The sequence below is a fragment of the Scyliorhinus torazame genome, chromosome 10 (genome assembly GCF_047496885.1).
Source record: "Scyliorhinus torazame isolate Kashiwa2021f chromosome 10, sScyTor2.1, whole genome shotgun sequence".
Classification (NCBI taxonomy): Eukaryota; Metazoa; Chordata; class Chondrichthyes; order Carcharhiniformes; family Scyliorhinidae; genus Scyliorhinus; species Scyliorhinus torazame.
The window spans coordinates 96403323-96430974 of NC_092716.1; the positions used below are offsets into that span (position 1 = coordinate 96403323).

At 45.4% G+C, this 27652-nt stretch overlaps 2 protein-coding genes across 7 annotated transcripts in view; both read right to left on the bottom strand.

Annotated features, from left to right (window-relative positions):
- The window catches only part of hsf4 (heat shock transcription factor 4), a 117753-nt gene extending 106260 nt beyond the window's left edge, over nt 1–11493 (bottom strand). For 4 of the 5 annotated variants that reach the window (XM_072518459.1, XM_072518456.1, XM_072518458.1 and 1 more), the window contains exon 1: nt 6390–6607. In XM_072518459.1, coding sequence (XP_072374560.1) covers nt 6390–6485 — 96 coding nt within the window. In that variant the 5' untranslated portion in view covers nt 6486–6607. Of the gene's footprint in view, nt 1–6389; nt 6608–11437 lie in introns of those variants that run through there. The other variant, XM_072518457.1, reaches the window with a different exon arrangement.
- Nucleotides 11494–12842: 1349 nt separating this feature from the next.
- Nucleotides 12843–27652, bottom strand: part of fbxl8 (F-box and leucine-rich repeat protein 8) — a 53331-nt gene continuing 38521 nt past the window's right edge. For both annotated transcript variants that reach the window (XM_072518460.1, XM_072518461.1), the window contains one exon: nt 12843–15757. In XM_072518460.1, coding sequence (XP_072374561.1) covers nt 14779–15757 — 979 coding nt within the window. In that variant the 3' untranslated portion in view covers nt 12843–14778. The remainder of the gene's footprint in view (nt 15758–27652) is intronic.

Consider the following 27652-nt stretch of genomic DNA (forward strand, 5'->3'; position numbering starts at 1 on the left):
TCCTGAAAATGAACGTTTAAATGTATTTCCCTTTCAATGGTTTGTTCCACTGTCGGTGCCATGCATTGAATCTCAGTCACACTCCTCATACTCTATAATTCATTGTTCACACTGAATATAGGATAACATCGCGAATCAACATGGGAATAGGACTTTGGAGAAGGAGTAGGCCATTCAGCCCTTTAAACCTGTTAGTTTTTAAATAAGGGATTGGTTTAGTTGCCATAATTTTCTGTTTTATTTTGGAACATAAACTACAATCCGTTCCTTACCGTTACAAACTATAATCAAAGTAGCGGAAGCAACGATGTCCACAACATTGTTTTCCACTTGTGCAGCATTTTGCATGCTGAGTTAGTGGTGGAAATGAGACATTTGACCACCTTTTGGCCATTTTTAGCATCTTAAACTCAAAGGTCAGGCACAGTTACTTAGATGTGGAGTAAGGCTCAATCAGGCAGACATTTCACATTGTTGATGTTAGCATGTTAGCGCTAAAGCTCAATGGTTCTTACTATACAATCAGGCTTTGTTGCATGCATGTCCAGAGATTAGCCTCCCAAGCTACAATACAATCTTTGAAATATGTGAGGATAGTTTGAATTAAATATATAACAAAGACAGAAGTTTCATTCTTCCATCACTTTTTAAAAAATATTTAAAGTACCCATATTGTTTTTTCCAATTAAGGGGTAGTTGAAAATGAAAATCACTTATTGTCACAAGTAGGCTTCAAATGAAGCTACTGTGAAAAGCCCCTAGTCGCCACATTCCGGCGCCTGTTCGGGGAGGCTGGTACGGGAATTGAACCGTGCTGCTGGCCTGCCTTGGTCTGCTTTCAAAGCCAGCGATTTAGTCCTGTGCTAAACCGGCCCCTTTAGTTTAGCATGGCCAATCCACTTACCCTGCACATCTTTGGGTTATGGGGGTGAGACCCATGCAGACACAGGGAGAATGTGCAAACACCACACAGTGACCAGGGGCTGGGATCGAACCTGGGTGCTTGGAGCTGTGAGGCAGTAGTGCTAACCACTGCGTCACCATGCCGCCCCTTACTCCTACATCATAACATGTGTTTGGGGTTGGATTCACAAAAGGACATTTACAATTTTTCTACCCCACACTCAATAGATAGAACCACCAATGGAAACTTAGAAGGAGCTAAGTTTTATGAATAAACCATTTTCAAATGTGAAAGTAGCACATTCTGAATCAAGCGAAACTTTGCACGGGTTAAAAATGTACAGGGCTATTGTAACTTTCACCACCAAGTTCTTTCTCCCCTCTTGCAAAGGTGCTCCTCTTGCCTGGGTGCATCTCTTTCAGGCCCCCAGTACTACTGCTTGCATTTATCCAATCATATCTGAAGCACTCACTCAGTGAATTACGCTGTGAAATTATGTCTGTTATATAGGCCAATTAGGTAAGTATTCTGCATCAGCAATGTCTCACAGCCATGCGATGAATGACGAGTTACTCTGTTTATAGGTGGTATGGGATGAGAAGGGAAAACTGCCTGGGGTAACATGAAAACTATCTGCTTTCTTTATGTAAAAAAAGTCCAACGAAACCTCCCGTGTCCGTCTGAACAGATAAATGGGACTTTAAAGTCTGATTTGGAGGAAGGCACTTGTGTCAAATGCAGCTCTTCCTTGGTACTGCAACAGTCTGCCAGCCCAGATTAATCCAATCAAGATTTTCGTTTTCTTTTAAATCTTTTCTTGCAACATTTTTAAAAACTCTATTTGGGATTCTTGCAATCTGTATTTACATTCAAAAATAGCTCTTGATCAGGGGGAGAATAATTATAAACCAAAAACCCCCCAAAAAGAGTGGAAATTACTGATGAAAATGTGAAATGTGTAAATCAGGCATATAGGCTGGATGTTCATCCTGGCAGTGGGCCGTGGGAGTCGGGAAGCCGATCCGCCTCAGGAAAACTTGCTTCATTAAAAAGTTGGGGGGGGGGGGGGTGGAATATCAAGGGTCGGGCTCTGCCGACACTGGAAAGAGTTCAGAGGGCTGCCGGGTGCTAGACAGCTTAAAAAGCCTGCCTTGGTGTTCTGTGACTTTGTCACAGTCATAATAATGGTAGCACAACAAAGAACAGCCCTCTAATACTCACCCACCTTCTCCCATCGCCCACAGAATACCCATGTCCCATCCATGCCAATTTATGCCACCTCATGATTCCCCCCATGGCCCCGCTTACCTTCCATGCTAACCTATGCAGTCCATGCCCATTCACTCATAGCTCACTCTGTACAGAACCAATTAACCTGACTGCAACACAATGAGGTGCAAACAAACTTTAAGGTCAACCAGCCAGACTATTTAAAGTATCAATAGCAAAAGCCTCATTATGTATTTTTGGCTGAAAGCTCAGGCATCCATTAGACTGTTGAAATATCTGTACCCCAGGGAAAACATTGTTTGACTGACAGCTTTTACTCTGTGATCTATTTTGTCAACTGCAGGATGTTTGTTTACACAATATAGAGGTTTCAATTAAGTGCAATTTTTGCTATTGATATTTTGAAACGTCTGGCTGATTGATGCCTTTATTGGGCTGTAGTAAAATGAGTTCAAGAATGTAGATATTTGCAACTGAATTACTATTTTGTTAAGCTTCCTCACACATCCTATTGTTGCTGTTGAGTTCATTGTGTCTGTATAGAGTGTATAGTGGGTGAATAGGTATGGAAGTGCCATAGGTAAGCATGGAGGCTATGAGGGGCTATTGGGGGGTGGTGGGTGGAGGGACATAGCTTAGAATGGAGGGTGTGAGTGGTCATGAGGTTGGGTGGAGGGGTGGTGTTTGGCATGGGGAGATGAGGGGTCAAAGGGGTTGGGTAGGGGGCATAGGTTTGGCATGAGGGGCATGGGTAAGACCTTTTGAATATTACTTTTCAAAAGGTTCCTTGATCCAGACTATGGTTCATGACGCCTTTGCAGGGGACTAGGAGATGACTATCGCTGCTCATTATGGAGCTAGCCAGCTCAGGAATGCAGGGTGGGGGCATGTGACCCACTTAAGCTCACAACCTTAACCAACACTGCTGAAAATTGGGAGCGTTGGGAATTGGGTCAGGAATCCGGAAATCGGATCCCAGCCATCATTTTTACACCTCCATGGAATCTCTCTGACCCAAGAAAATCCAGTTTATAGTGAGGATGTTAAATTGTCAGAAATATTTAAAAATAAGGAGATAAGAGACAACAATGAGAGAAAGTACACAAGAGGCATACAAAATGAGAAATAAGACGACTGAACGGTGGGAAAGAATTACAGATTGAGAGAGACATGAAAATCCCAGTTTCGTCTCCAGAATTACTGTACATAAGCAACATTACTGTTCTGCTCACATCGTTTATCCTCCACCTTTTGTAACAACCAAGTAATATTAGGAAAGTTACATTTATTTACTGTCTAATCCGATGGAAATATTTGAAAGAATCTCTCACAGTGCACGACTCTTGCAGTGCATTGTCTCATTATGGAAACAAACCAAGGACTACCCAAAAACTATGGAAATCAACATTTCCATTCTCAGCCTCTTACATTCCACCTTGAAAGCTGGCATCTGATTAGTTGAAAACTGGCTAGTAATTCAACCAATGATATCCTTGAAATTGAAATGAACAGTTACAGGCTTGACCCGTTCTCGCTGCAGCTGCACATTCTTCCGTGAGAACTTCACTTTCTGACACCCCAAAGCCTCTCAACCGCCGACAAGGCATCAAGTCAGGAGTGATGAGCTACTCTTCACTTGCAAGGATGGTGCAGCCCCAATAATACGCAAGAAGTTCAAAGCCGTCCAATTGATCAGCAGTCCATCCACCGAGCTAAAGACTCACTCTCTCCACCACAAGCTCAAAGTAGTTGCAATGTGCTCTGTCTACAGGACGCACTGCAGCATTTCAAAAGCATTTCCCAAACCCACAACTGCGAGTACCTGAATGGACCAAGGCAGCTGGTGTATGAGATAACTATCACATCCAAACCCCCCCAAGTTACTACACAGCATTCTGACAAGGACATGTATTGATCATTGTTCCTTCAATCTTGGAGTCAAAATCCTGCAACTCCCGGCCATCAGATGGGAAAGAAAGGAGAGAGAGAGAGAGAGATTAAATGAATGAAAAACTGAATCTTGAGTACCTTCACCACACAGACAGCAGCCAGACTAGAAGGAGACCCACCATCACATTTGTAGTGATCTCGGTGTTAAATAATACATGATCAGACTATGTTAAGCAAGTACAGGCAAATGAACACTAGATGGCCTCGCTATCAGGACCTATATAACTGTTTTCCCGTTCTTTCTCAGAGGTGTGTGTGTCAGGATAACAGAAGTGAGAAAGCTAGAGAGAAGTTATTAGTTATCAGAGTTTTATATCTACTTAGTTAATAGTCAATATTCTACTGTTGTTTATTTGTTTTACTAGTTTAGTATTAGTAAAAAGAACTCACAAGATTAGTTTCTATTACTCAATAAATTACTTAATCGTTACTGGAAGATTATGGCTATCATTTTACAACTCCGGTTGATTAAGAGATAAATACATATATTACATATTGTAATATAACAACCTCCTCAAGGAAAACTAGAGATGGACAATAAATGCCAGCTTACCAGTGATGTCCATATCCCCTGATTAGTATAAAAAGATACAAAGCACGAATATCTGGGACTGGAAGAGCAAGGAGGAAGCTGATAATACTACAAGAGTTTTGGCTCTATTTGAGTCTTCTTCTGTCCTTCATTTTTGCAGTTTGTGATCTGTTTCATAGAATTGTTAGAGTGTAGGAGGCCATTCGGCCCATCGAGTCTGCACCAAACCTCTGAACGAGCACCCCACCTATGCCCAATCCCCAGCACTATCCCCACCTAAACTGCACATCTTTGGACTGTGGGAGGAAACCGGAGCATCCACAGGAAACCACGCAGATACAGGGAGAATGTAAAAACGCCACAGTAACCCAAGGCCGGAATTGAACCTGGGTCCCTGGTGCTGTGAGCCAGCAGTGCTAACCACTATGCCACCGTGTCGCTTGGGTGCTTTTCCTTTTTGAAGGAATCTATTGTCCGAGGCAGAGGAAAGGCTCTTATCACTGTGTCTCCAAGCATCGTCATTTTGGCCAAGATGGCTAGCTTGCCAATACTAAGAGGATGGAGCCAAGTCAGGCACTAGTTTGAGATGTGCAACAATGTGTTGCTCTGGGGAGGTGGAGTCAGGAAGGGAATAGGAACTGGTCCCCAGGTGCCAGGACTAAAGTTGAGGCAGCTGGAAAGACAGACATGTAGAGATCATCCTGTGCTATCGATGCTAAAAGCCAAGGCGGATGTGGGAATGGCTCAATAAGAATTGCATTTGTATCGCATCTGTCCCATCCCCAGTACATCCCAAAGCACATCACAGCTGATCTAAGTACTTTTGAAATCTAGTTGCTATTGCAATACAGGTAAACTGTTGCCAATTAATGCAGGGATGGATAGAATCACCTGTAGATCTGCCGCATGTGTACTTCACACCAGGTTTCAGGGTATTGAACCAGGCCCTAGAGCTGAGGGTACACCGGGGCTAAAGATTATCTTTTTTGACGAGGTGATTTGAAATTGGAAAGGGTGGAAGGGGATGTTTGTGGGAAGGTTTACAGTTCTGTGACTTACTGGATTTACGTTAATTATATGACAAGGTTTGTTTTGGGATAGACAGTGAGCTGGGTCACAGGACTATATGCCAGAGGATTGGGGGGGGGGGGGGGTGGGGGGTTGGTTGCAGTGATTAAACTATGGTTCTTGGGACCTGGTCGATCCCTTGTGACCTGATCTCGGGAATTACTGGTTCCTTGCTCTTGAATCCAGGGATAGGTTGAAGAGAGTCGTTGGATTGAGATATGGTTTGATTTGTGAGAAGGGGCGCTAGCACAACACACAGCGCAAGGGTTACTAAGGGGGTGCTCAAAGTCGATGTAACATTGGCAAACTGCCCGGGGCAATGAAGCAAGTGAGAACTTCATCCAGTCGGCCAGAGACGCTGCAGCCAAAGTGATACGCGGATTTCTCTCTCATTTTCTCCATTAAAAAAGTGCTCACCAACTTGTGATTTGCGGGAGGGGAGGGGAAATAAAAGAAATTCGGCCTTTTGGAAGATGGTTTGTAAACTGGGACCCTTGAAAAATTTTAAATTAGAAATCGTTCGAATTTTCAAGAATCGATTTAAAATGGATCATCAGTCCAGTCACGAATTGCCCATGTCTGGGATGCACCGTCTCCCTGGTCCTGGTGAGATTATTGCTGCTGTTGGGATGGTGATCCAGGATCTCTCCCACAACACTGGGCAAAAAGACTCCCCCCCCCCACCCCAGATCTCGGGGAACTCACCTCACTCCAGCAGATCAGATCGTTGGTCTCGGGGTCCTCCACCAAAGTCCACAGCTTGGTGAGGAAGGCGGGCACGTTACTGCTGTATCCATCCATGACCCCCAGTGCACTGATAGCGGCTCGATGCGCTCATCACATCCAAACGCCCCTCAGCGACGCTCCAAAACTGTCCCAAAGCATCAGCGTCTGACCCTGACCGCGGCACCAGCAGTGCAACATCATCTGACACCGACCTCCAGCATAATAAGCACCCCGCAACCCACTGATCCCAAATACAATGCCACCTGACACTGACCCCAGTGTGACAACAGCAAAACCATCATTGCCCCCCCCCCCCCCCTGCCCTGCACAGTCACTCACCCAGAACAATGGGCCCCATGTACACGCTCGAACACTGCAGACTTCACACAGTGACCAGTCCACACACAACCACAGGCAAATGCTGCCTTTTAGCTTCGCCCAACCAACTGTGGGATTTCAACAATAGGATGTGAACAGAGGACCTCAAACACTTTGGGTTCCAGCCAATGTTACCGTAATTCTTCTAATAACCAAAACATGGCAACATGCACACACACAAAAAAAACTCCCCTCCATCTCACGTTTGGGGAAAGAAGTCGCTTAAATTACTTTTCCTTCCATTTTCAGGTGTCAGGTTAGCCAGACCGCATGGACATTCGTCTGACATTTAAAATATACCAGCTATATTTTGAGGTATTTATGTGCTTTTTAAAACCAGCCAATAAGATGATCACATTTTCACAAAGTGCAGCCCCACATGAGAGCAGGTAAAATGGTCCCCATTCCAAACATCCGTTTAATGCTAAACTCTTCACTGGTGTACACAAATCTTTAAAGTCCAAAGTCAGCATTGAGCACAACAGATTGCACCAATTCAGGCTGGATACAAAATAAAGCTCCCTCTCCACTGCCCCAACAAATACTGCTTAGGTCAGCACCAGTTAGATTCAGAAAAGCTCTCCCCACACAATAGTCCTAAAATGCCATGGGGCTATCCTATGGCCCCTTCATTGGAGATCTGCAAAAAAAACTTCAGAGAGATGATGTAAAAATCATTTTCACCATTTCTCTGGGGTTTCTGTCACTCTCCTGTCCAGTTAAAGGCCAGAATTTAATTCAAACAAGAAAAGGTTCAACTGCTTCTTCCAGAGATGGGGAAGGAGCAATTATAACTTAGGCCAGTGTCGCTCATGCTGTCTGATAACAACCACTGCTTTTCCACCATTTCTCAATCTTAACCTGCCCCTTTCAGCAAGTGTGCAAGACACCCAAAGAAAGAGTATCACTTTTAAATAGACATGATTAGGGTCCAACTTCAATGTTAGTCCGAGTTTGGGAGCAGTGACAATGTCCCTGTCAAATCTAACCTTAATAGGAGAGGAATTGTGAAGCAGAGGAGACCCAGAGAGGTAAGTTTTGAGTCATACGGACTCGTAACATGAATTCTTGTTTCTCCCTCCACAGATGTCGCCAGGACTGTTGAGTTTTTCCAGCATTTCCTGTTTTTATTTTAAGTTTAAAAACTTTCATTTAGATTACCTTGTGAACCAAGTGCCGCTCCAAGCCTCAGGAGAAAGCTTTGGATCTCCTTTATCCTGGATTCTCTTCTTCAGTTCATGGCAAACATTTGAGCCCAATAAATCCCCCCCCCCCCCCCCCCCCCCCCCCAATATCACTCTCCAACCCTGATCATGACCAGGAACACCATCACCACATGCAGGTAGAACCCCACATCACCAGACTGCTGGGTCCCTGACTGCAATCTCCTGCTGCTGAATTCCACACTCATTGACCAGCCAGTTAATGGATCTCTCCAGGACTTCTCACAAATAAAGGCGAGGCTTGGCCATTTAGATTAGGTGGGCCACCACACCCCAACTCCATAGGTTTGCTGCCATCTTCAGGTTCACATGCACCCAGCCCCACCCCTGCCTTTAAAAAAGGGGCCATATTACGAAAATTACATAATTCACTGCAGAAACCCTCTAAGCATACTTCAACATCACCCACTGAGCTCTACCAAGGTCAGGAGCCTTAAGATAATGGTGGAGAGTGGTGCAGTGGTTAGCACTGGGACTACTGGGTTCGAATCCCGGCCCTGGGTCACTGTCCGTGTGGAGTTTGTACTTTCTTCCCATGTCTGCGTGGGTTTCACCCCCACAACCCAAAGATTTGCTGGTTAGGTGGATTGGCCACACTAAATTGCCCCTTAATTGGAAAAAAAAATAATTGGGTACTCTAAATTTATTTAAAAACAGATAATGGTGGAGATGCCTTGGGCCCAAATTTAACCCATTCACTTACACAGATTTAAGTTCCCCTCCAAGTCACACACCATCTAGTCTTGGTGAAATAAAATGCACAGTTAGTGAGCCAAAATTCTGGAATGCCCTACCTAACACCATCAGTGCAAAGTAGTAATCTCACCACTGTCTTCTGAGGGAAACTGGCGATGGGCAGTAAATTGCCAGCATTACCTACATCCAAGGAACACTTCCTTTTTGAATTTCAGGCCTACAAATGATGATGGTAAAGCATTGGATAAACTCCATTGTTTAAAGGTTAATGAGGATTTTTTGATTCAGTGAAAGTTTTGTCACATCTTCCATGGTGTCTGTGTGTGCGTTGTGACAGAAGGAACAGAGACAGCATTTTGAATAGAGTTGGATTGAGCCAGATCATTATTTGTAAGGTGGTTAACTGAACACACCTGAACTTTTATTGATAAAGACTACAAGTAAATTAAGAATTTTAAAAGACCACTAGGTCCATTACAATGATGGATCATCAGTCTGATCCACCAATACTTTGACAAAATGCTGAGTGATCTGCTGATAATGCTGATAAACGTCCCGTTCCATTCAATAGCTCCCCTCTTCCCGAAAGGCAGACAATCGAATTTAGCCAATCTCGTGAATGATTAGCATACGCATTATAAAATGTGAAAAAGTGCTGAATCCTCATGGGGTTAACAGCTGTGTGGGCAGGGCTGGCAGTGTGCCAGTGCACACAACATCATTGCTCTGGATAGTCAGCTCAGCAAAGTAAATTCCCTCCTGTCCAGTTTCCATGCTCAAAGCTGAGATCCCCATCAATGAAGAACAACATGAATACAAACTTCACAATTAATCTTAATGAACCAGCCACATTGTGGAGTGTTAATACACCCAGTCGACACTACAACTGTGACATGGAACACTGCACACGCTGCACTAAGTTCTAGACCAAATGCAACAGAAGGCGTAACTGCGAGGAAAAACGTTTAAATGTTCTTTTAATATTTCTATTCTTGTTTTATTAAAACTAAGCTAAAGTATCTTCATTGATAGAGATATGTGGGGCATTTCATAACATTCTGCACATGTAAAGAATAAGCCGTCATCATAAAGACCCTGCTGTTGTTTTAAAGCAGCATTGAGAGTAAACCTTGTTATAGCTTAACCAATTGGATTATCATAGAATTTACAGTGCAGAAGGAGGCCATTCAGCCCATCGAGTCTGCACCGGCCCTTGGAAAGAGCACCCTACTTAAGCCCCACACCTCCACCCTATCCCCTTTATCCCCGTAACTCAACTTAACCTTTTTTGGACACCAAGGCAATTTAGAATGGCCAATCCACTAACCTGCACATCTTTGGACTGTGGGAGGAAACCGGACCCCAAAGGAAATCCACGCACACACGGGGAGAACGTGCAAACTCCACACAGACAGTGTCCCAAGCCTGGAATTGAACCTGGGACCCTGGAGCTGTGAAGCTACTGTGCTAGCCAAAACAAAAACTCAAATTACAATTAGAGAGGCCCAATCCAAAATCAATGCTGCAATTAAAATAGCAACTCAGCAGAGCTCTGTGAGGGATCTTTTAGAACAGATACAAGGCATGTATTACATGTCAAAACCCAAAGGACTAGAACCTAAGAATTAGAATATCTTTAAAATTATTTGCAAATAAATAACTGGAGTTCCTCAGGCTCGTATCCTAGGCCCAACCATCTACAACTGTTTCATCAATGACCTTCCCCCCCCCCCAACATAAAATGTTTCTCTACAAAATAAGAGCTCGTGGTTTTGGAGGTGATATATTAGCCTGGACAGAGAATAGACTAACCAACAGGAAGCAGAGAATCAGGGTAAATGGATCACATTCATGTTGGCAAACTGTAAGTACGGGTTTGCCACAGGAATCAGTGCCAGGGTGTCAATTAGTTACGATCTACATGAATGACTGCAATGAAATGATCAACTGTATTGTAGTCAGATTTACTGCTGATGCAAAGATAGGTAGGAAAGCAGGTTGTGAGGAGGATACAAAAAGTCTGCAAGGGGATACAGATAAGTCAATTGAATGGCCTAAAATTTGGCAGAGGGAGGATGCTGTGGGAAAATGTGAACTTATCCACTTTGGTAGGAATAGAAAAGCAGTTTACTATTTAAATGGAGAGAAATTGCAGAATGCTGTGGTACAGAGGGACCCCTGCGTGTCCTTGTACATGAATCACAAAATGTCCGCATGTAGATACAGCAAGTAATTGAGGCAAAAGGTATATTAGCCTTTATGGCAAGGGGGATGGAATGTAAATGTAGATAAGTCTTGATACAGCTGTACAAGGCATCGGTGAGACTGTACTGAGAGTACGGTGCAGTTTTAGACTCCTTATTTAAGGGGGGGGATATACATTACAAGCATATGTGCTTCCATTACAGGCAGTTCAGAGGAAGTTCATTGGACTGCATGAAGGGGTTGTTGTCATACAGGTTGGGTCTATACTCTTTAAAGCTTCGCAAACTTTCCAGCCATGACCATCCAAGGGCATTGGGGAAACCCCAAACTTTATCATGTCAATGACATGTTTCAACCCTGTCACATGAATCTCCTCCCAAAGTCCCTCCCAGAAATTCTCTGCCAAAGCCCCCCATGAATTCCCTGTCAAAGCCCCCCTTCACATAGTCTATTTGCCAATGTGTTCTCAGGATGTGGTTGACATTGCCAAGATAACAATTTCTCTTACTGAGTAAGAGTACTTACCTGCGCCATAGTCACTGTTCCTTTACCTCACAGGCCACTTCTCCGCACTCTTTTCTACCCAACAACTGAAATAAAAATCAAACTGGTAATCAGAGCCCTGCCTCTCTGAGCATTGGCTATGAATAGGCTCACTAGTCAACCTAACTGAAGCCCATGCCTAGAGATTGGTCAATTTGATATTTTATTTGTTGGTTTGCGGCCTTTGCCCTATCTCAAATTTTTGCTGACTTACATGCGCATTTAAGTTCACACGCTTTTTCTTTCGGGTTTAAAAAAAAACCTGCCTTTTTGCCACATGGCTGCTGGAACTCTGCGGTCTCCCTGGAAGCCTCTCATTGAACACCGGGGTTCCACGTGGCCCAGCTTGGGAACACCCTACTTTAGAGTTTTAGAGGAGATCTTTTTGAAATATATGATTCCGAGAGGGATTGACAGGGTGAATGCGAAGAGAACGTTTCCCTTCGTGGAGGAACCTAGAACTTCCTTAACAAAAAAGGGGTCTCTAATTTAAGCCAGAGATTGAGAGATTTCTACTTTCGGAGGATCGTTAGTCTTTGAAATTCCACAAAGAGTAGTGGAGATTGGGTCAGGCTAAATGGGCTGAATGGCCAACAGCTGCTCCTGTTTCTTATGATAAGGTCGGAAGTGGGGATATTTGCTGATGATTGCACAATGTTCAGGCCCATACGCAACTCCCCAGGTACCGAAGCAGTCAGTATCCATGTGTTAACTTTCAGGCTTGGCCTGAAAAGTGGCAAATAACATTCACGCCCCACAAGTGCCTGGCAATGACCATCTCCAAAAAGAGAGAATCTAATCATCTCTTCTTGACATTCAATAACATCCTAGGGGTTACCATTAACCAGAAACTAAACTGGGCCAGCCCTATAAATACTCCCAAAAGTCTGTCCACCATCTAAAAGGCACAAGTCAGGAGTTTGATGGAATACACTCCACTTGCCGTAATGAGGAGTGTGGCTCCAACAACACCCACAGAAGTTTGACACTATCCAGGATAAAGCAATCCGCGTGATCAGCACCCTTTCCACCACCATTGCACAGTGGCAGGAGAATGTTCTATATACAAGATGCACTGCAGCGGCACACCAATGATTCTTCTAAACCCACGATTCTACCATCTAGAAGGACAAAGGCATCAGAGGCGAGGAATCCCCACCACCTGCACGTTCCCCCTTCAAGCCGCATATCATCCTGGCTTGGAACCATGTTGTCGTTCCTTCAGTATCGCGCGATCAAATTCCTTGAACTCCCTTCCCAACTGCACTGTGGATCCAAGAAGGCAGCTCACCATCACCTTTCCACAGGCAACTCGGGAGCAACCAATGTTGGTCTCACCAATAACATCCACATCCCATGAAAGAATAAAAAAAACTATACAGAAGTGTTATATCCAGTCATGAATCTGTATTAATATAAGAGTGTTACAATCACAGCATACAATACTTGCACCACGACTGACAAAGAGTTTCTCAACAACAAAACCGTGCATTTATAGAGCAGCTTTCAATGTAGTAAAACAACCTAAGGCACTTCACACGATCATTGTCAAGGAAAATTTGACACCGAGCCACGTAAGAGATATTGGGGTAGGTGACCAAAAGCTTGATCACAAAAGGTGAGCTCTAAAATGGGAGTGAGTGTGGTGATTAAAATTGGTAACAAGCAAGAGTCCAAAATGAATGGAATGCAGAGATATTAGCAGGATTATAGGGTTAGAAGAGGTTTACAGAGGTGGTGGGGCCCATATACATGGATAGCCATTTAATTACAAATATATCCAGAATGGTAATGACACCAGTTATTTTCAACATTTAAGAAGGACTTTACAACCTGATACTTCCTTACCACTTCCAAGGTTGTGAGCGGGCAAGTAGGAAACAGAAAGGTGACCTAGGAAGATTTACATTAAGAAAGCAGACACCCAAGATCAAAGAAAATGTCTGTGGGATGGAGCAAGGTTCGCGAACTGGTCATAGCTCCATGACAGAAAATTATTCATAGTTTGCAAGGCTGCTGCTTGGCAGTTTACATTCAAGAGAATCCAACAAAAATAGAGCATTTAAGTTTTTTTTTTAAATACCAAAAAAGCAGCTATTGCATTTTGGAGTTATCAGGTGACATGAATTCTTATTGTAATTTTAAAAATTGCAATTTATAGATTCTAGATTTTTAAAAACTCTCTGTATAGCTAACAGTTCTAATCAGGAACAATATATTTTATAAAAAACGGTTTGGCACTGCTGAGACTCTTTTCACACCTCTGCTAATACTCTCAAACAATCACGAGAATAAATTCTCTAACAGCTTATGTCAGTTTATGAAAAAGAAGAGAGTATTTTTTAATAAATAGATGGCCAAAAAGTGAAATTTCAGTTCTGGGATCTGCTGGTTATGTGGTTCATTTGTGCAGACATCCTTGTATTTTGCAAAAGTGAAACTAAGTTAATAAAAAAAGGCAAAATGCTGACAGTGCAGGGTGAGCAACGGAAACACTGAATGAAATGTGTGTTCTTGTCAGTGCCACCAGAAAGTGTACCTCTGATTACACTCAGTATTAAAGTGGCTCTGAACTGCAGAGTATAGAGCAAGTCAACTATCCATCTGGCAACTCCAGTGATGGTCAGGTCTGTACTGTTTGTGTTGGTCCTATGCCTCTGCTCTCCCTTATGCCCTCTCAAGGCTACTTTGTAAAAGGGGGAGCCTGGCTTCTCATCTGCTCAGAGATGGGCTGTTTAATTTACAAAGTACGTGTCGTCCAGTAGGTTTATGAATGAGTTGAGGGACAGGATACCATGATTTTAAAAATTGTAACTAATGGGCCGATGGAAAGAGGCTGAATGGGCCTGGTGTGTCACAACCTTACGGCACAACATAATTTCATATGACGATGCAAATACTCCAATGCACTCAAGTGATTCTGCTATGTTTAGGAGGCTAAGGAAAGAGCTTTGCCGATTGAACAAGATACCAAAATATAATACAGGCCTCCACCAGAGATATAACCATGTGTAAAGAGAGGGGGAATGGGGTTATGAGACAGTTCTCCATCTCAACTTCCTTCCAGCAATTGCACAATGACTTTCAAGGCTGTTTGTTTTGCAGAAGCTGGAAAGTTTCCACCTGTTAGTGTCTTTTACTCTACCAGATCTTTTTGTTCAAAGTTAAAACTTTTCAACTTGCAAAACAAATAGGTCCCCTCCCCTTGGGCAGAGTCCCTGGAAAACAGATCCTGTGCACTCTTTTGAAGTCAAGTTTAATACAGCAAAATCAATGGATGATTCCTTCTCATGTCAGAAGACAACTTTGATCAACTCCCAAGATCATTGTAGAATTTCTGGCAGCCAGGGGTGTGGCTCTTTCGATGTCTTCAATGTATACTTGCAGAGTCTGGGACAGTGGAGGAGGAAAGCTTGCACAACAGCCACAGACACCACACAGTAGCAATGAATCTCCTCCAAAGACAGGCAGCAAGATGCCAGCTGCAACAAGGCCTGGTTCAGTTTATCAGAGGATGTTGTTTGCAGGACTGCCCTTTTCAAAGTGCTGTGATAATTTCGAGAGATAAAGCTGACCTGCTCCACCATAAATGTGAAGGTGTTTAATTCTATACTAGCCACTGGGATAGCAGGCTGAAGGATTTGCGGTATTTTCTTAGCAGGGACTGTATGGTCCAGCTCGATGTCCACAGAAAGAGTTTGGTGTCTCTTTGCCAAAGTCTTCCACATCTCCTCTGAGATAGTTGGGTTAAATTGATCCATGCGTTCACAGTGCAGCTGGAGGAGTTTCAGGGGCAGGCGCTTGGCATTCAGCAGTTCAGCAAGGACAGCTTCTGTCAGGCTTGTATAAAACAATCCCAGAGCAGACAAATTTGGGCAATGCCTCAGGGCCTCCTTAAGGGTTTCAGAAGTCACCTTACACACAAATGTCTTATTATTGATGAATAAACTCTCCAAACATGGACTTCTGCTGGAGACAAGTTGAATGGTGCCATCATCCAAAGTGAATGGCATTTTTCGGAAGTCGATGTGGCGGAGATGTAAGTAAGAGTTTGCTTTGAATAAATTGTTGACACTTTGCAGCAGGTCTTGCCCAGAATAGAAGTAAGGATTTTGGCCAGTGCACACCATGGAGAGGCCCAACAGATTGGTTGCCGTTTCAGACAAGTTGTGCAGAATTCGGGCAAAGTTCTTACGATTTGCCTTCAAAGACTGATCACACGTAATCTTCAGATATTTTACATTATGCTGGAAATGTTGGCATACATGCACATTCCGGTCATTCTCCTCCCCCGAGTCACACCTGTCATCAAAAGCACAGCAAGGTGTTAGCATAAACATACCTCAGGAACAAGGCACAAACCAGAGAAAAAATAGTGAATAAAAATGTGTTCCTGCTATAAGCCAGGACTACAACATAGTAAGCCTACACGCAATAGGCTGACTGCTCCAGTGTCGGCTACTGTAAGCTAGGGTCAAACTGGGGCTTAATAAGGATTTTAACGTCTCAAAAATGTGTTTATAGACCAACAGAAATGTCATTTCAGCATCAGGCACAAGCACTGATCCAGTTTATTGTATGTGAACATGAAATGAAGGATTAAATAGGGCCACAGGAACAAATTTCACTTTGCCCAGTTAACACTCCAACTGTTCCCTCTGGACTGAAAACAGAATCATAGAATTAACCGCAATAGTCACATCTAGCTAGAGAGATAGTCATAGAATGGTACAGGATAAAAGAGGCCATTCACCATCATGCCTGTGCCAGCCCTTGAAAGAGATATTCAATGAGCACCAGTCCCCCGGTTCCTTCTCCATAGCACTGTATATTTATCCAATTTTCTTTTGAATGCTACTATTGAATTTGCTTCCACCACCATTCCAGACTGTGCTCTGGTCATTCTCCCTACCAAAATGTAGAATTTCACACTTCTCTGCACTAAATTGCCTCTGCCACGTCTGTCCATTTCACTGATGTGTCTCCAACTGAAGTTTGCCACTATGCTTCTAATTGTGAACTGCATTTCCATGTTATGTGCCATCGGCAATTATGCCCTATTTACCCATCTTCAGGGAAATAAATAAAATAAATAGCCTTTATTGTCACATGTAGGCTTACATTAACACTACAATGAAGTTACTGTGAAAAGCCCCTAGTTGCCACACTACGGCGCCTGTTCGGGTACACGGAGGGAGAATTCAGAATGGTATGGGAATTGAACCCCCACTGCTGGCCTTGTTCTGCATTACAAACCAGCTGTCTAGCCCACTGAGCTAAATGCTGACCTCTGGGGTACAGCATTGTATGCTTTCCTCCAAATTACAACTGTCATGAGAATGTCGCTTTAAGAAATGTTTGGCTGCTCATGTTACTGCAGTGATGTCAGAGTGTGGGTGGAGCTGAGCTCTGGTTCTGCTTTTTGGTTTCACTTTGAGAAAAGCTTGGGTGTGTCTGTTTTTTTTTGGTTTCGTTTTGCAGTGTGTTGCAGCTGAAATCAGGCAAAGTAGCTGTGCTGTTGATCTCTCTGCCATGAAGGACTATCTCTTGATCATTTGGTGAATTCAGAAATTTAAATGTTTTCAGTATTGAATGTAAACCCTGATGTGCTTCTGTTTAACGGTTGTTAAGTCTTTTGGATGTTGAAAGGACAGCTTAAAGGATTACTTAGTGTTGTATTCTTTGGGGGTTATCTTTGAATTAATGGTTGCTAAGATATTCACTTTGTTTTAAAAAGGTGAACTTGAGTTCATAGAATAAACATGGTTTTGTTTAAAAAAATACTTTTCCATTTCTGCTGTACCACACCTGTAGAGTGAGCCGTGTGCTCCCCATACCATAATCTATTAATAGTTGTGGGTCAGGTGAACTCCATGGTACACTTTGGGGTTCTCTAAACCCTGGCCCATAACACAACTGCTCTCTGCTTTCTGACCTGGAGTCAATTTTGCATCCATATAGCCACTGCCCTTGTCTGAAATCGTGGTGGAAGCAAATTCGATAGTAGTATTGAAAAGGAAATTGGATAAAATCAATGAACTGTTTCCACCTCCAAGTGAACCCTTCTCCGACCCCCGCAAAGCAAATTTGATCTTCTCCAAACTCAGGAATTCTGCTGGTCACTCACCCTTTCAGCAGCTCCGAGTCCCACCACACAACAAAATCAGTCTCCAGGCTATCAGTGAGGCAAAGGCCAATACAACGGCCTCTCTCCCCACCTGGACTCCCAGATCTTCTGACAGGCCAAATATCACCACCTCCAGCCTTGGGGCCACCTCCACAGCCAGAACCTCGGACATAACATCCGACAATCCCTGCCAGAACCCCTCAGTCTTTGGAAACATCTGAAAATCCCTGCCAGATCCCCCCCCCGAGTCTTTGGACATGGCCAGAACATGTGGACGTGATTCGCGAGCCCCCTGTGCACCGCCCACACCAGTCTTCCACCCCCCCCAAAGAACTTGCTCTTCCTCACTACCGTGATGTGGGCCTCATGCACCACTTTAAACTGGATGAGGCTTAACCTCGCACATGACGAGGATGCGTTAACCCTCTGCAAGGTCTCAGCCCATGCCCCGGCCCCCACCTCCCCTCCCAGCTCCTCCTCCCATTTGCGCTTAACATCTTCCACCAGAGCGACTTCCCTCTTCATCAATTCCTTATAAATATCCAACACCTTCCCCTTCCCTATTTTGCCAGCTGGTCTTGCAACGCCAGAGGCGGCAGCCCCGGGAAGGGCGGCACCTCATCCCTCACAAAAACCTAAAACCATTCCCCTTGGGCAACTCAAACAATTCCTCCAACTCCTCCAGCCCCACAAATTTGCCCCCTATAAATAAGTCCCTGAAATATCAATCCCCTCCTGCCGCCACCCCCGGAACCTCGAGTCTAGTCTCACCGGCACGAACCTATGGTTTTCGCAAATCGCGTCACAACGACATACACTCCAACCCCAAGTGCTGCCTCCATTGCCCCACACCCGTAAAGCCAACACCACCACTGGGCTTACAGAGTACCTGGCAGGCGAGAATGGCAAAGACTCCAACGCCAAAGCCCTCAAACCCCTCCCCTAACCAATGCCACCTCCGCCTCCACCCTCCCCAGACCAATCTCTCCTCCACAGCCCCATTCCACACCATCGGAATATTTGCCGCCCAATAATAATTTATCAAATTCAGCAATGCCAGCTACCACCCCACCCCACCAAAAAAAAAAACTCGCTGTACTTGCGGGGCCTTCCCCACCTACACAACCCCCGAGATCAACACATTGACTTTCCTGAAAAAAGACTTGGGGACAAAGATAGGGAGGTTATGAAACACGAGCAGAAACTTAGGCAGCACCTTCATTTTTACTGTCTGCACCTGCCCAGCCAGTGACAACGGCAAAATGTCCCACCTCTTAAAATCCTCCTTCATCCCTTCCAATTGGGCTAAGTTCATTCTATGCAGTTAGGCCCAGTTCCATGCCACCGGAATACCAAGATACCTAAAGCTTGTCCCCCACCACCCTGAACGGTACCTCCACCAACCTCCTTTCTGCCCTCTGGAATTGATTGGGAACACCTCTCTCTTTACCATGTTCAATTCGGCCAAATTCCCCTCAGATCTGCATAATCTCCCGAATGCTGCCCAATGGGTAAAAAATGTACAATAACAAGTTACTGCATGCAGTGATACCCGATGATCGGCACCCCCCACAATTCCTCTCCAGTCCTTCGGCGCCCTAAGGGCCATTGTCAACGGCTCTATCGTCAAGGCGAAAAGCATCAGGGAGAGCTGGCACACCTGCCTCATCCCACGGTGAAGGTCAAAGTACCCCAAACTCACTCAGTTCGTCTGCACACTCACCGCCAGCACCTTATACAGCAGCCGAACCCGATCCATAAACACCCACCCAAACTCAAATCGACCCAGCACCTTGAACAGATACACGCACTCCACCCAGTCTAAAGCCTTCTCTGCGTCCATCGCCACCACCACGTCAACATCCTGCCTCCCCAAGGGCATCATAATCATGTTAAGTAACCTCTGCACATTCGCTGACAGTTGCCTTCCTTTCACAAAACCCTTTTGATCCTCCCCAGTCACCACCAGCACACAGTCCTAAGATGTAAGCACCTTAACCAAAAGCTTGGCATCAACATTCAATAACGATATTGTGCGGTACGACCCACACTGCTCCGGGTCCTTATCCGTTTTTAGAATCAGGGAGATGGAAGCCTGTGATAAAGTAGGGGGAGTTCCTCCCTCTCCCTCGTCTCCATTGTACATCCTCACCAACAGTGGCCCAGCTCCCCCCCGCAAAATTTAAAAAAGCTCTACTGGGAACCTGCCCGGTCCCGGGGCTTTCCCTGCCTGCGTCACCCTCATGCTATCCAGCACCTCCCTCAGTCCAATCAGGGCCTGCAGGCCCTGAACCCCCCTCCCTCCTCTACCTTGGGAAACTCCAATGTATCCAGGAACCGCCTCATCCTCTCTTCCCCCATCGGGGCTCCTATAAAAGGATTCAAATACCCCATTCACCCCCTCCGGGTCCATCATCATCTTACCCCTCTCGTTCCTCACTCTACCTATCTCCCTTGCCGCTGCTTGCTTCCTCAACTGATGGGCCAGCATCCTACTCGCCTTCTCCCCGTACTCGTAAACTGCCCCTCGAGCCCTCTGCAACTGACCCACCGACTTCCCCGTAGACACTAACCTAAACTCTCCTTCAGGAACCCCTCCTCCGGCGGCACCAAGTACCACAGGCCTTTGAAATATGATATACCTTAGTTTTTGTCTTTTTGATGTCTTTGACCTCCTTGTTTAGCCATGGATGTCTTTTACCACTCTTAGCATATTTCTTTCTCACTGGGATATATTTTAGTTCTGAGGAATTGAGTATCTCCTTAAACAACTGCCATTGCTCATCAGCTATCCTACCTTTTAGCCTTCCTGCCCAGTTTATACGGGCCAAATCTGTCCTCAAGCCTATGTAATTTCCTTCAGAATCAGCATTGTTTTATGAAGGGTAAATCATGTTTGACGAATTTGCTAGAGTTCTTCAAAGATGTAACAAGGAAAGTGGATAATGGGGATCCTGTAGATGTAGATGGACTTCTGGAAGGCGTTTGATAAAGTGCCGCACAGAAGATTAATTCACAAGGTGACATGGGATTAGAGGTAACTTAGTAGCTTGGATAGAAGACTGGCTGACCGACAGGGGACAGAGAGTTGGGCTAAATGTTTTTTTTTCTGGATGGCAAGATATAACTAGTGGGGTGCCACAGGGTTCGGTCCTTGGGCCCCAGCTATTTAAAATCTATATTAACGACTTGGATACAGGGATGGAAGGTTCGATAACCAAATTCGCAGATGACACAAAAATAGGTGGGACAGTAAGTTGCAATGTGGAAATAAGAAACTTACAAATGGATGTAGATAGGTTTGGAGAGTTTGTCATATGAGGCGAGATTGAACAGATTAGACCTATACTGTCTGGAGTTTTGAAGAATGAGGGGAGATCAAATCGAGATATACAAGATGCTAAAAGGTATGGATAAAGTAGATGTGAAACTGATGCTTCCTTTTGTGGGGCATTCTAAAACGAGAGGTCAAAATCTTAGAATAAGAGGTAGCAAATTTAAAACAGATGAGGAGAAACTACTTCTTCCAAAGGGTTGTGAAGCTGTGGAATTCACTACCCCAGAATGCAGTGGATACTGGGACAGTGAGTAAATTTAAGGAGGAGTTAGACAGATTTTTAATTGGTAATGGGTTGAAGGGTTGTAGAGAACAGGGAGGTCAGTGGAGTTGAGGCCATGATGGGATCAGCCATGATCACATTGAAGGTGTTTAAGCTCAGGAGGCTAAATTGCCTACTCCCGCTCCTAGATCATGTGTTCGAGGGATGAAATGCTCTGGCTGATATTGCAATCCAGCTCTTGGACTGCAGCATTGTCGGTAACAGATGAGGATCATATCAGCCATGATAGAATGGTGGAGCAGACCTGATGGGCCGAATTTCCTAATTCTGCTCCTATATCTTATAAACTTATGAAATCCGGAATCTTCCCCGACACCCGCCTTATAAAATCCACATAATTCAATTTGGGACATAAACATTTACCAGGACCACCTGCACCCCCTCCAGTTTCCCACTGACCACCACATATCTACCCCCCCCCCCGGATCGGCAACAACGCTCCCCATCTCAAATGCCACCATCTTATTGATCAACACTGCTACTCCCCTCATCTTCCACCAACACCCGCCCTGCCCATCCCTTGCTCAGCCTTGTTTAATTCCCCAACTTCAGATGTGGCTCCTGTAAAAACACCACATCCGCCTTCAAGCTCCTCAGGTGTGTGAACACACCCGACCGTTTAACTAGCCCATTCAGTAAATGGGTCAATAGGGTGATCACTGGCTTTGTATGGGCGGGTAAGACCCCGCGAGTAAAAAAGGGGTTGCTTGAGCGGAGCCAGGGGGAAGGCGGGCTGGCGCTGCCGAACTTTAGTAATTATTATAGGGCGACGAATATAGCCATGATTAGGAAGTGGATGGTGGGGGAAGGGTCGGTATGGGAGTGCGTGGTGGTGGCATCATGCAAGGGCACCAGTGTGGGGGCGTTGGTAACGGCGCCTCTGCCGTTCCCGCCGGCACGGTACTCCACCAGCCCCGTGGTGGTGGCGGCCCTGAGAGTCTGGGGGCAATGGAGGAGGCATGTGGGAGCGGAGGGAGCTTTGGTGTGGTCTCCAATTTGTAATAATCACTGGTTTGCTCCGGGAAGGCTGGATGGAGGGTTCCGGAGATGGCATAGAGCAGGGATTGAGAGGATGGGAGATATGTTTATGGAGGGGAGCTTTTCTAGCCTGAGGGAGCTGGAGGAGAAATTTGGATTGGCGAGGGGAAATGAGTTTAGGTACCTGCAGGTGCAGGACTTCCTACGCAGGCAGGTCTTAACCTTCCCGCTCCTGACACCAAGTGGGATACAGGACAGGGTAGTTTCTAGAGTGTGGGTGGGAGAAGGGAGGGTTTCTGATATTTACAAGGAACTCATGGGGTTAGAGGAGATGCAGACCGAGGAGTTGAAGCACAAGTGGGAAGAGGAGTTAGGAGGAGAGATAAAGGATGGTCTCTGGGCGGATGCGTTGAGTAGTCAATGCGTCCACAACATGTGCCAGGCTCAGCATGATACAATTTAGGTTGTTCACCGGGCCCACATGACAGTGGCCCGGATGAGCAGGTTCTTTGGGGTAGAAGATAGATGCGCAAGGTGTGCGGGAGGGTCAGCAAACCATGTCCATATGTTCTGGGCATGCCCGAGGCTTAGGGGATTCTGGCAGGGGTTTGCGGATGTCATGTCCAAGGTGTCAAAAACAAGGGTGGCACTGAGTCCAGAGGTGGCGATTTTCGGTGTGTCGGAAGACACGGGAATCCAGAAGGAGAAAGAGGCTGACGTTCTCGCCTTTGCTTCCCTGGTAGCCCTGAGACAGATACTATTAGCTTGGAGGGACCCAAAGCCCCCGATGATGGAGACCTGGCTAACTGAGAGGGTCAATGTCAGGGTTCGCCCGAGGTGGCAGCCGTTCGTCGACTTTTTGGGGGAAAATTAACCGTCAGCAGAAGGGAGGGGGTGCTGGGGGTTAGCTTAGTTTAGAGAAGGGGGTTAGTAATGGTGCGACCTGTAAGGGAGGAAGACGGCTTTTGCACTATGTTTATAATTTCATGTATATTGTTTATTTTGTTGTTGTTATAAAACCATAAATACCTCAATAAAATGTTTATAAAAAATACTAGCCCATTCAGCCCTCTCACATTCCACGTGACCAGCCAGGTCAGGGGGCTCTCCGCCCTCCTCCCCTGCCGATCAGCCATACCCCTTCTTGAGCCTACCCCTGGTCCGTATCACGCACCCCTCCGGGCCTACCCTCGGATGTCTGCCGCCATCGCTCCCTTCCCAACTGCGCCACACCAATCGTACCCATGTCAGCAACCCTCCCCCTTCCCTTCCCAAATGAAGAAACAACCCCCACCCCATGCCTTCCACCTCATGACTCCCCACTTCACTTCCGTTAATTAGCCTGCCCAGCCAGCATGGTGGCCCCCGCCCAAGGTCTCTAACTTCCCCTTCCCCCTCCAGTCCGCCCCTCCCCACCCCCCAACCACCAGCAAACAAAGAACAAAAGGCACATTCACCATCGCTGTTCCCCCGTCAAAAGCAACCCCGAACTACCTACCTCATACACTCCACCATAAACATAAAGCTCCTCTCCAAAGTTCAGTGACCTCACAGACCTCCCAGTCCATGGTCCCTCAAGTCCATCGCCTCCTCTGGAAACTCAAAATAAAACTCTTGTTTCTGATGTGTCATCCGCATGCGGGCCGGGTACAAAGCCTCAAACTTCACCCCCTCTCAAGAGGGAAGCCTTTACCCGGTTGAACTCGGTTCTGCTCTTCACCAAGTCCGCACACAGGTCCTGATAGATCCGCAGCTCACTCCCTTCCCAGGTGCACCTCCTGGTCTGCCTCGCCCATTTCAAAATATTGTCTTTGTCCAAGAAACGATGCAGCCGCATCACCATAGCCCTCAGTGGCTAGCCTACCTGCGGCCTCCTCCTCAATGCCCTGTGCGCTCGATCCACCTTGAAGGGTCGGTTAAAGGTTCCCTCCCCCATCAATTGCTTCAGCATCCTCGCCACATACTTGCCGGCCTCCACTCCCTTGGTGCCCTCAGATATCCCATCGTTCTGTCTCCCGGAGCGATTCTCCAGATCCTGCAATTTCTCTCTGTCTCTTCTGGCTGTCCAAAACCATCCCCAACTCCGTCTCCAACAAGGCCATCTGCTCCTCGTGCTCCCTCATCATCACCTCCACCTTCTTAATCGCCTGGCCCTGAGACTCTAATCTCCCCCCACTCTCTCAATCGCAGTTCTGAGTGGCTCCACCACCTCAGCCAGGTGGTCTGTTAACCACTGGGTGGGCAGCGTTGCCCCCTTGCCCTCCACCATCTTAACCGGTGGCACATCACGAAAACTGTCCTGCTCCAGCTGCACTCTCTTTCTCGTCCTCTGATCCATACACAGATCTCACCAGAGTAGTACTTTCCCTGGGAACTCACATACCTTTTGCACTCAAAATGCCCCCCATACAGGTGGGGAAGGACCAACAAAATCCACCTTGAGCAGGAGCCACCAAATGTGCGACCACTCACTCCATGGCTGCCACCAGAAGTCGCAAATCCCTTGGTCTCTAATCAATCCTCACCCGTGTCCCTTTGACATCCCTTTGCTATTTATATGCTTTAAAACAAATGTTAGGATTAGCTTTTTAATCCCCCACTAATCTATTCTCATACACCCCTTTGGCCCTTATTCCCTTTATCTGTTCTCCTCTGTACTTTCTTTATTCAACTTGGTTCTCTACTATATTATGACCTGGACTTTTATCATAAGGCTCCGTTATCTGTTTCATTTTAAATATTGTATCTTGAGTTATAGAATCATAGAATCCTTACAGTACAGAAGGAGGACATTCAGCCCATCGAGTCTGCACCGGCCCTCTGAAAGAGCACCCTACCTAGGCCCTACCCTGCTCTATCCCCGTAACCCCACCTAACCTGCACAACCCTGGACACTAAGGGGTAATTTTGCATGGCCAATCGACCTAACCTGCACATTTCTGGACTGTGGGAGGAAACCAGAGCACCCGGAGGAAACAAATTCCACACAGTCACCCAAAGCAGCAATTGAACCCAGGTCCCTGGCGCTGTGAGGCAGCAGTATAACTACTTTGCCACCCATGGGGCTTCCAAATTCAATGTTCCTCCTTCCCCCTCTCTTCGTAGTTTGTCTGTATCTGAACTATCATCTTTTTGAAGGTCTCCCACTTTTACTGTTTGACCACCTGATCCACCTGGGCTAGATCCCTCTTCAATTCAGTGAACTTAGCCCTTTTTCAGTTTAGTACTTTCACATGACTTGTCCTTTTTCATAACCACGCTGACCTAATGATATTGTGATCACAGCTGCCCAATGCTTCTCCACTGTGGCATGCTCCACTTGACCTGCTCCATTCCCCGTAACTATACCACCTAGCATTGCTTGCCTCCTCACGTGGCTGGAATCATAAATAGATGACTCGTCTTCCGTTATCAGTACTCTGAAGTAATGCCTGAAAATTTGCTCCAATATCTCTTTCCCACTATTTGGCAATCTGTAGTATATACACAGCAGCATGAGAGCTGTTCCTTAAATATAATCAAATAGATTCTGTCGTCGAATCTCAAATATATCATCCCTTACTTGAATACCGCTACTCGCCCACAAAACCTTTTTGCCTTTCTTATCTTTCCTTTAATACCCTGTAGCCAGGCCTCCATTATTGCCATTACATAATAATCCCACTTGGCTAACTGTGCCCGAATCACTGACCTTATTTATTGTGCCCGAATCACTGACCTTATTTATTGCACAGTGTAATTACTTACATGCATTCCAAACGTGTCTCAATCTGTTTTGTATTTATACCCTGTCTCATTCCTCCTAGTTCTGAATTAATCTCGACTCCAATACGGTTCGTCTCTCTCAGTGCTCTGTGCACCTTGTTATCTTCTCTCTGATGGTTCACCTGGCACTATGCCCACAGAATTTTAAAATAGTCCACTTTTTAAATTTCACACATGGGAGTTATAAATAGTGCAGAATCTATTCCAACATTTCAAACTGGGTTCACTGACCGTACTTATTGCTCAATGCGCAAGTATTCATTTTTACACCTTTCAAAATATGCAGATCTCTCTTCAAACTGGGTATTTACCAAACCGATTCTGTGCTTGCTTTTGCAGATACACTTCATAAAGCAGGGTGGAATCAGGGAAGTAGTCTTTACCTAGGACACACCCTGTAGGTATGATCCTGTCAATCACTTCATTTAGCTGAATATGAGCTCTACTTTAAAATTTCATGTAGAACTGAAGTGACATTGCCATCAAACAGATTGACTTCACGTTTTACCCACAGCCATGTATTTAATTTGTGGTTAATTTCAGGGATCCTGTAATTTTTTTTGAGCGATGTCATTTTTAATGGAACAAACTCCATACCATCTATTTTAACCACTGCCCTCCAATAAAAAAAAATCTATATTTTTCAACAACTTTTAAGGGCGTCGCTGCCTGTTGTATTTAAGATGTCAGTTTCTCATCTAGGAGGCTGGAAATCTCAGGGTATATATTCCAGACCTAGAAATGCTGCCTCGGAGACAAGGCCACAGTGAACACACAGCATGCAATTTTGACTAAGAAAATGCACATTCATTGTGAGATTGCCCAAGGCACAGGGAGTGTGCTGACTTGGGCCTTGTGGGTGAGACACAGGGCGAAACCAGTAACTCTGAATGCTAGCTGCAATGAAACCAGCAAATTACCATCTGGATTGTGGAGCAATGGAATCTGCAGAGGAATTCTGGACCATTTAAAAATGCTGCCCTTGATTTGCTGCTGCAGGAGCTAAAGGGCACCTCCAAGTGTCAGCCATGGCTCAGCAGAAGCGCTCTCACCTCCAAGTCACAACTTGTCTATACATAGTGTGTAGCCACAGGGTGCAAGTCACAATGAGTTTACTTTTAGTCTATTGCAGCCTCAATACCAGTATGTGAACAGTACTCAGACAACCTTTCAGCTCTGTCACATATACATAGATTACTGCAGGGCACATTTTATTGGCAGTACTTAAAATGCTTTTAAATGGCACAGATTTGTGCTACCCCCAAAATATGCTGCTAAGAAAAGCTGCTTGTATGTTGCATTTTTATGGATGGTGCCTTGGGCAGAATCTTCGCCCTGCCATGGGAGGGTTTCAAGGTGAGGCCAGGAAGAATATTCCAAGTCAGTGCACCTCCAGATGATCTTCCCAAAGGCGGGTCGGTACCTGCAGAGCTTACCCATCTGGCAGCAGGGAGTAATCAATCAACTTCATTATCTTCCCATTCTATTCGATGTTCCAGATTTCCCAACCAATGAAACAATCTCTGAGTGTAGACTCTGTCAATCCCCTTCAGAATCTTGATTGTTTCAATGAGAATCCTCCTCATTCTTCCAAACTCCAAAAAGTATAGGTCCCATTTACCTAGCCTCTCATTATAAGACAGCCTTCTCCTCCGAGGGACCAACCTTGTGAACCTTCACTGCACTGCCTTCGATGCAAGTATACCC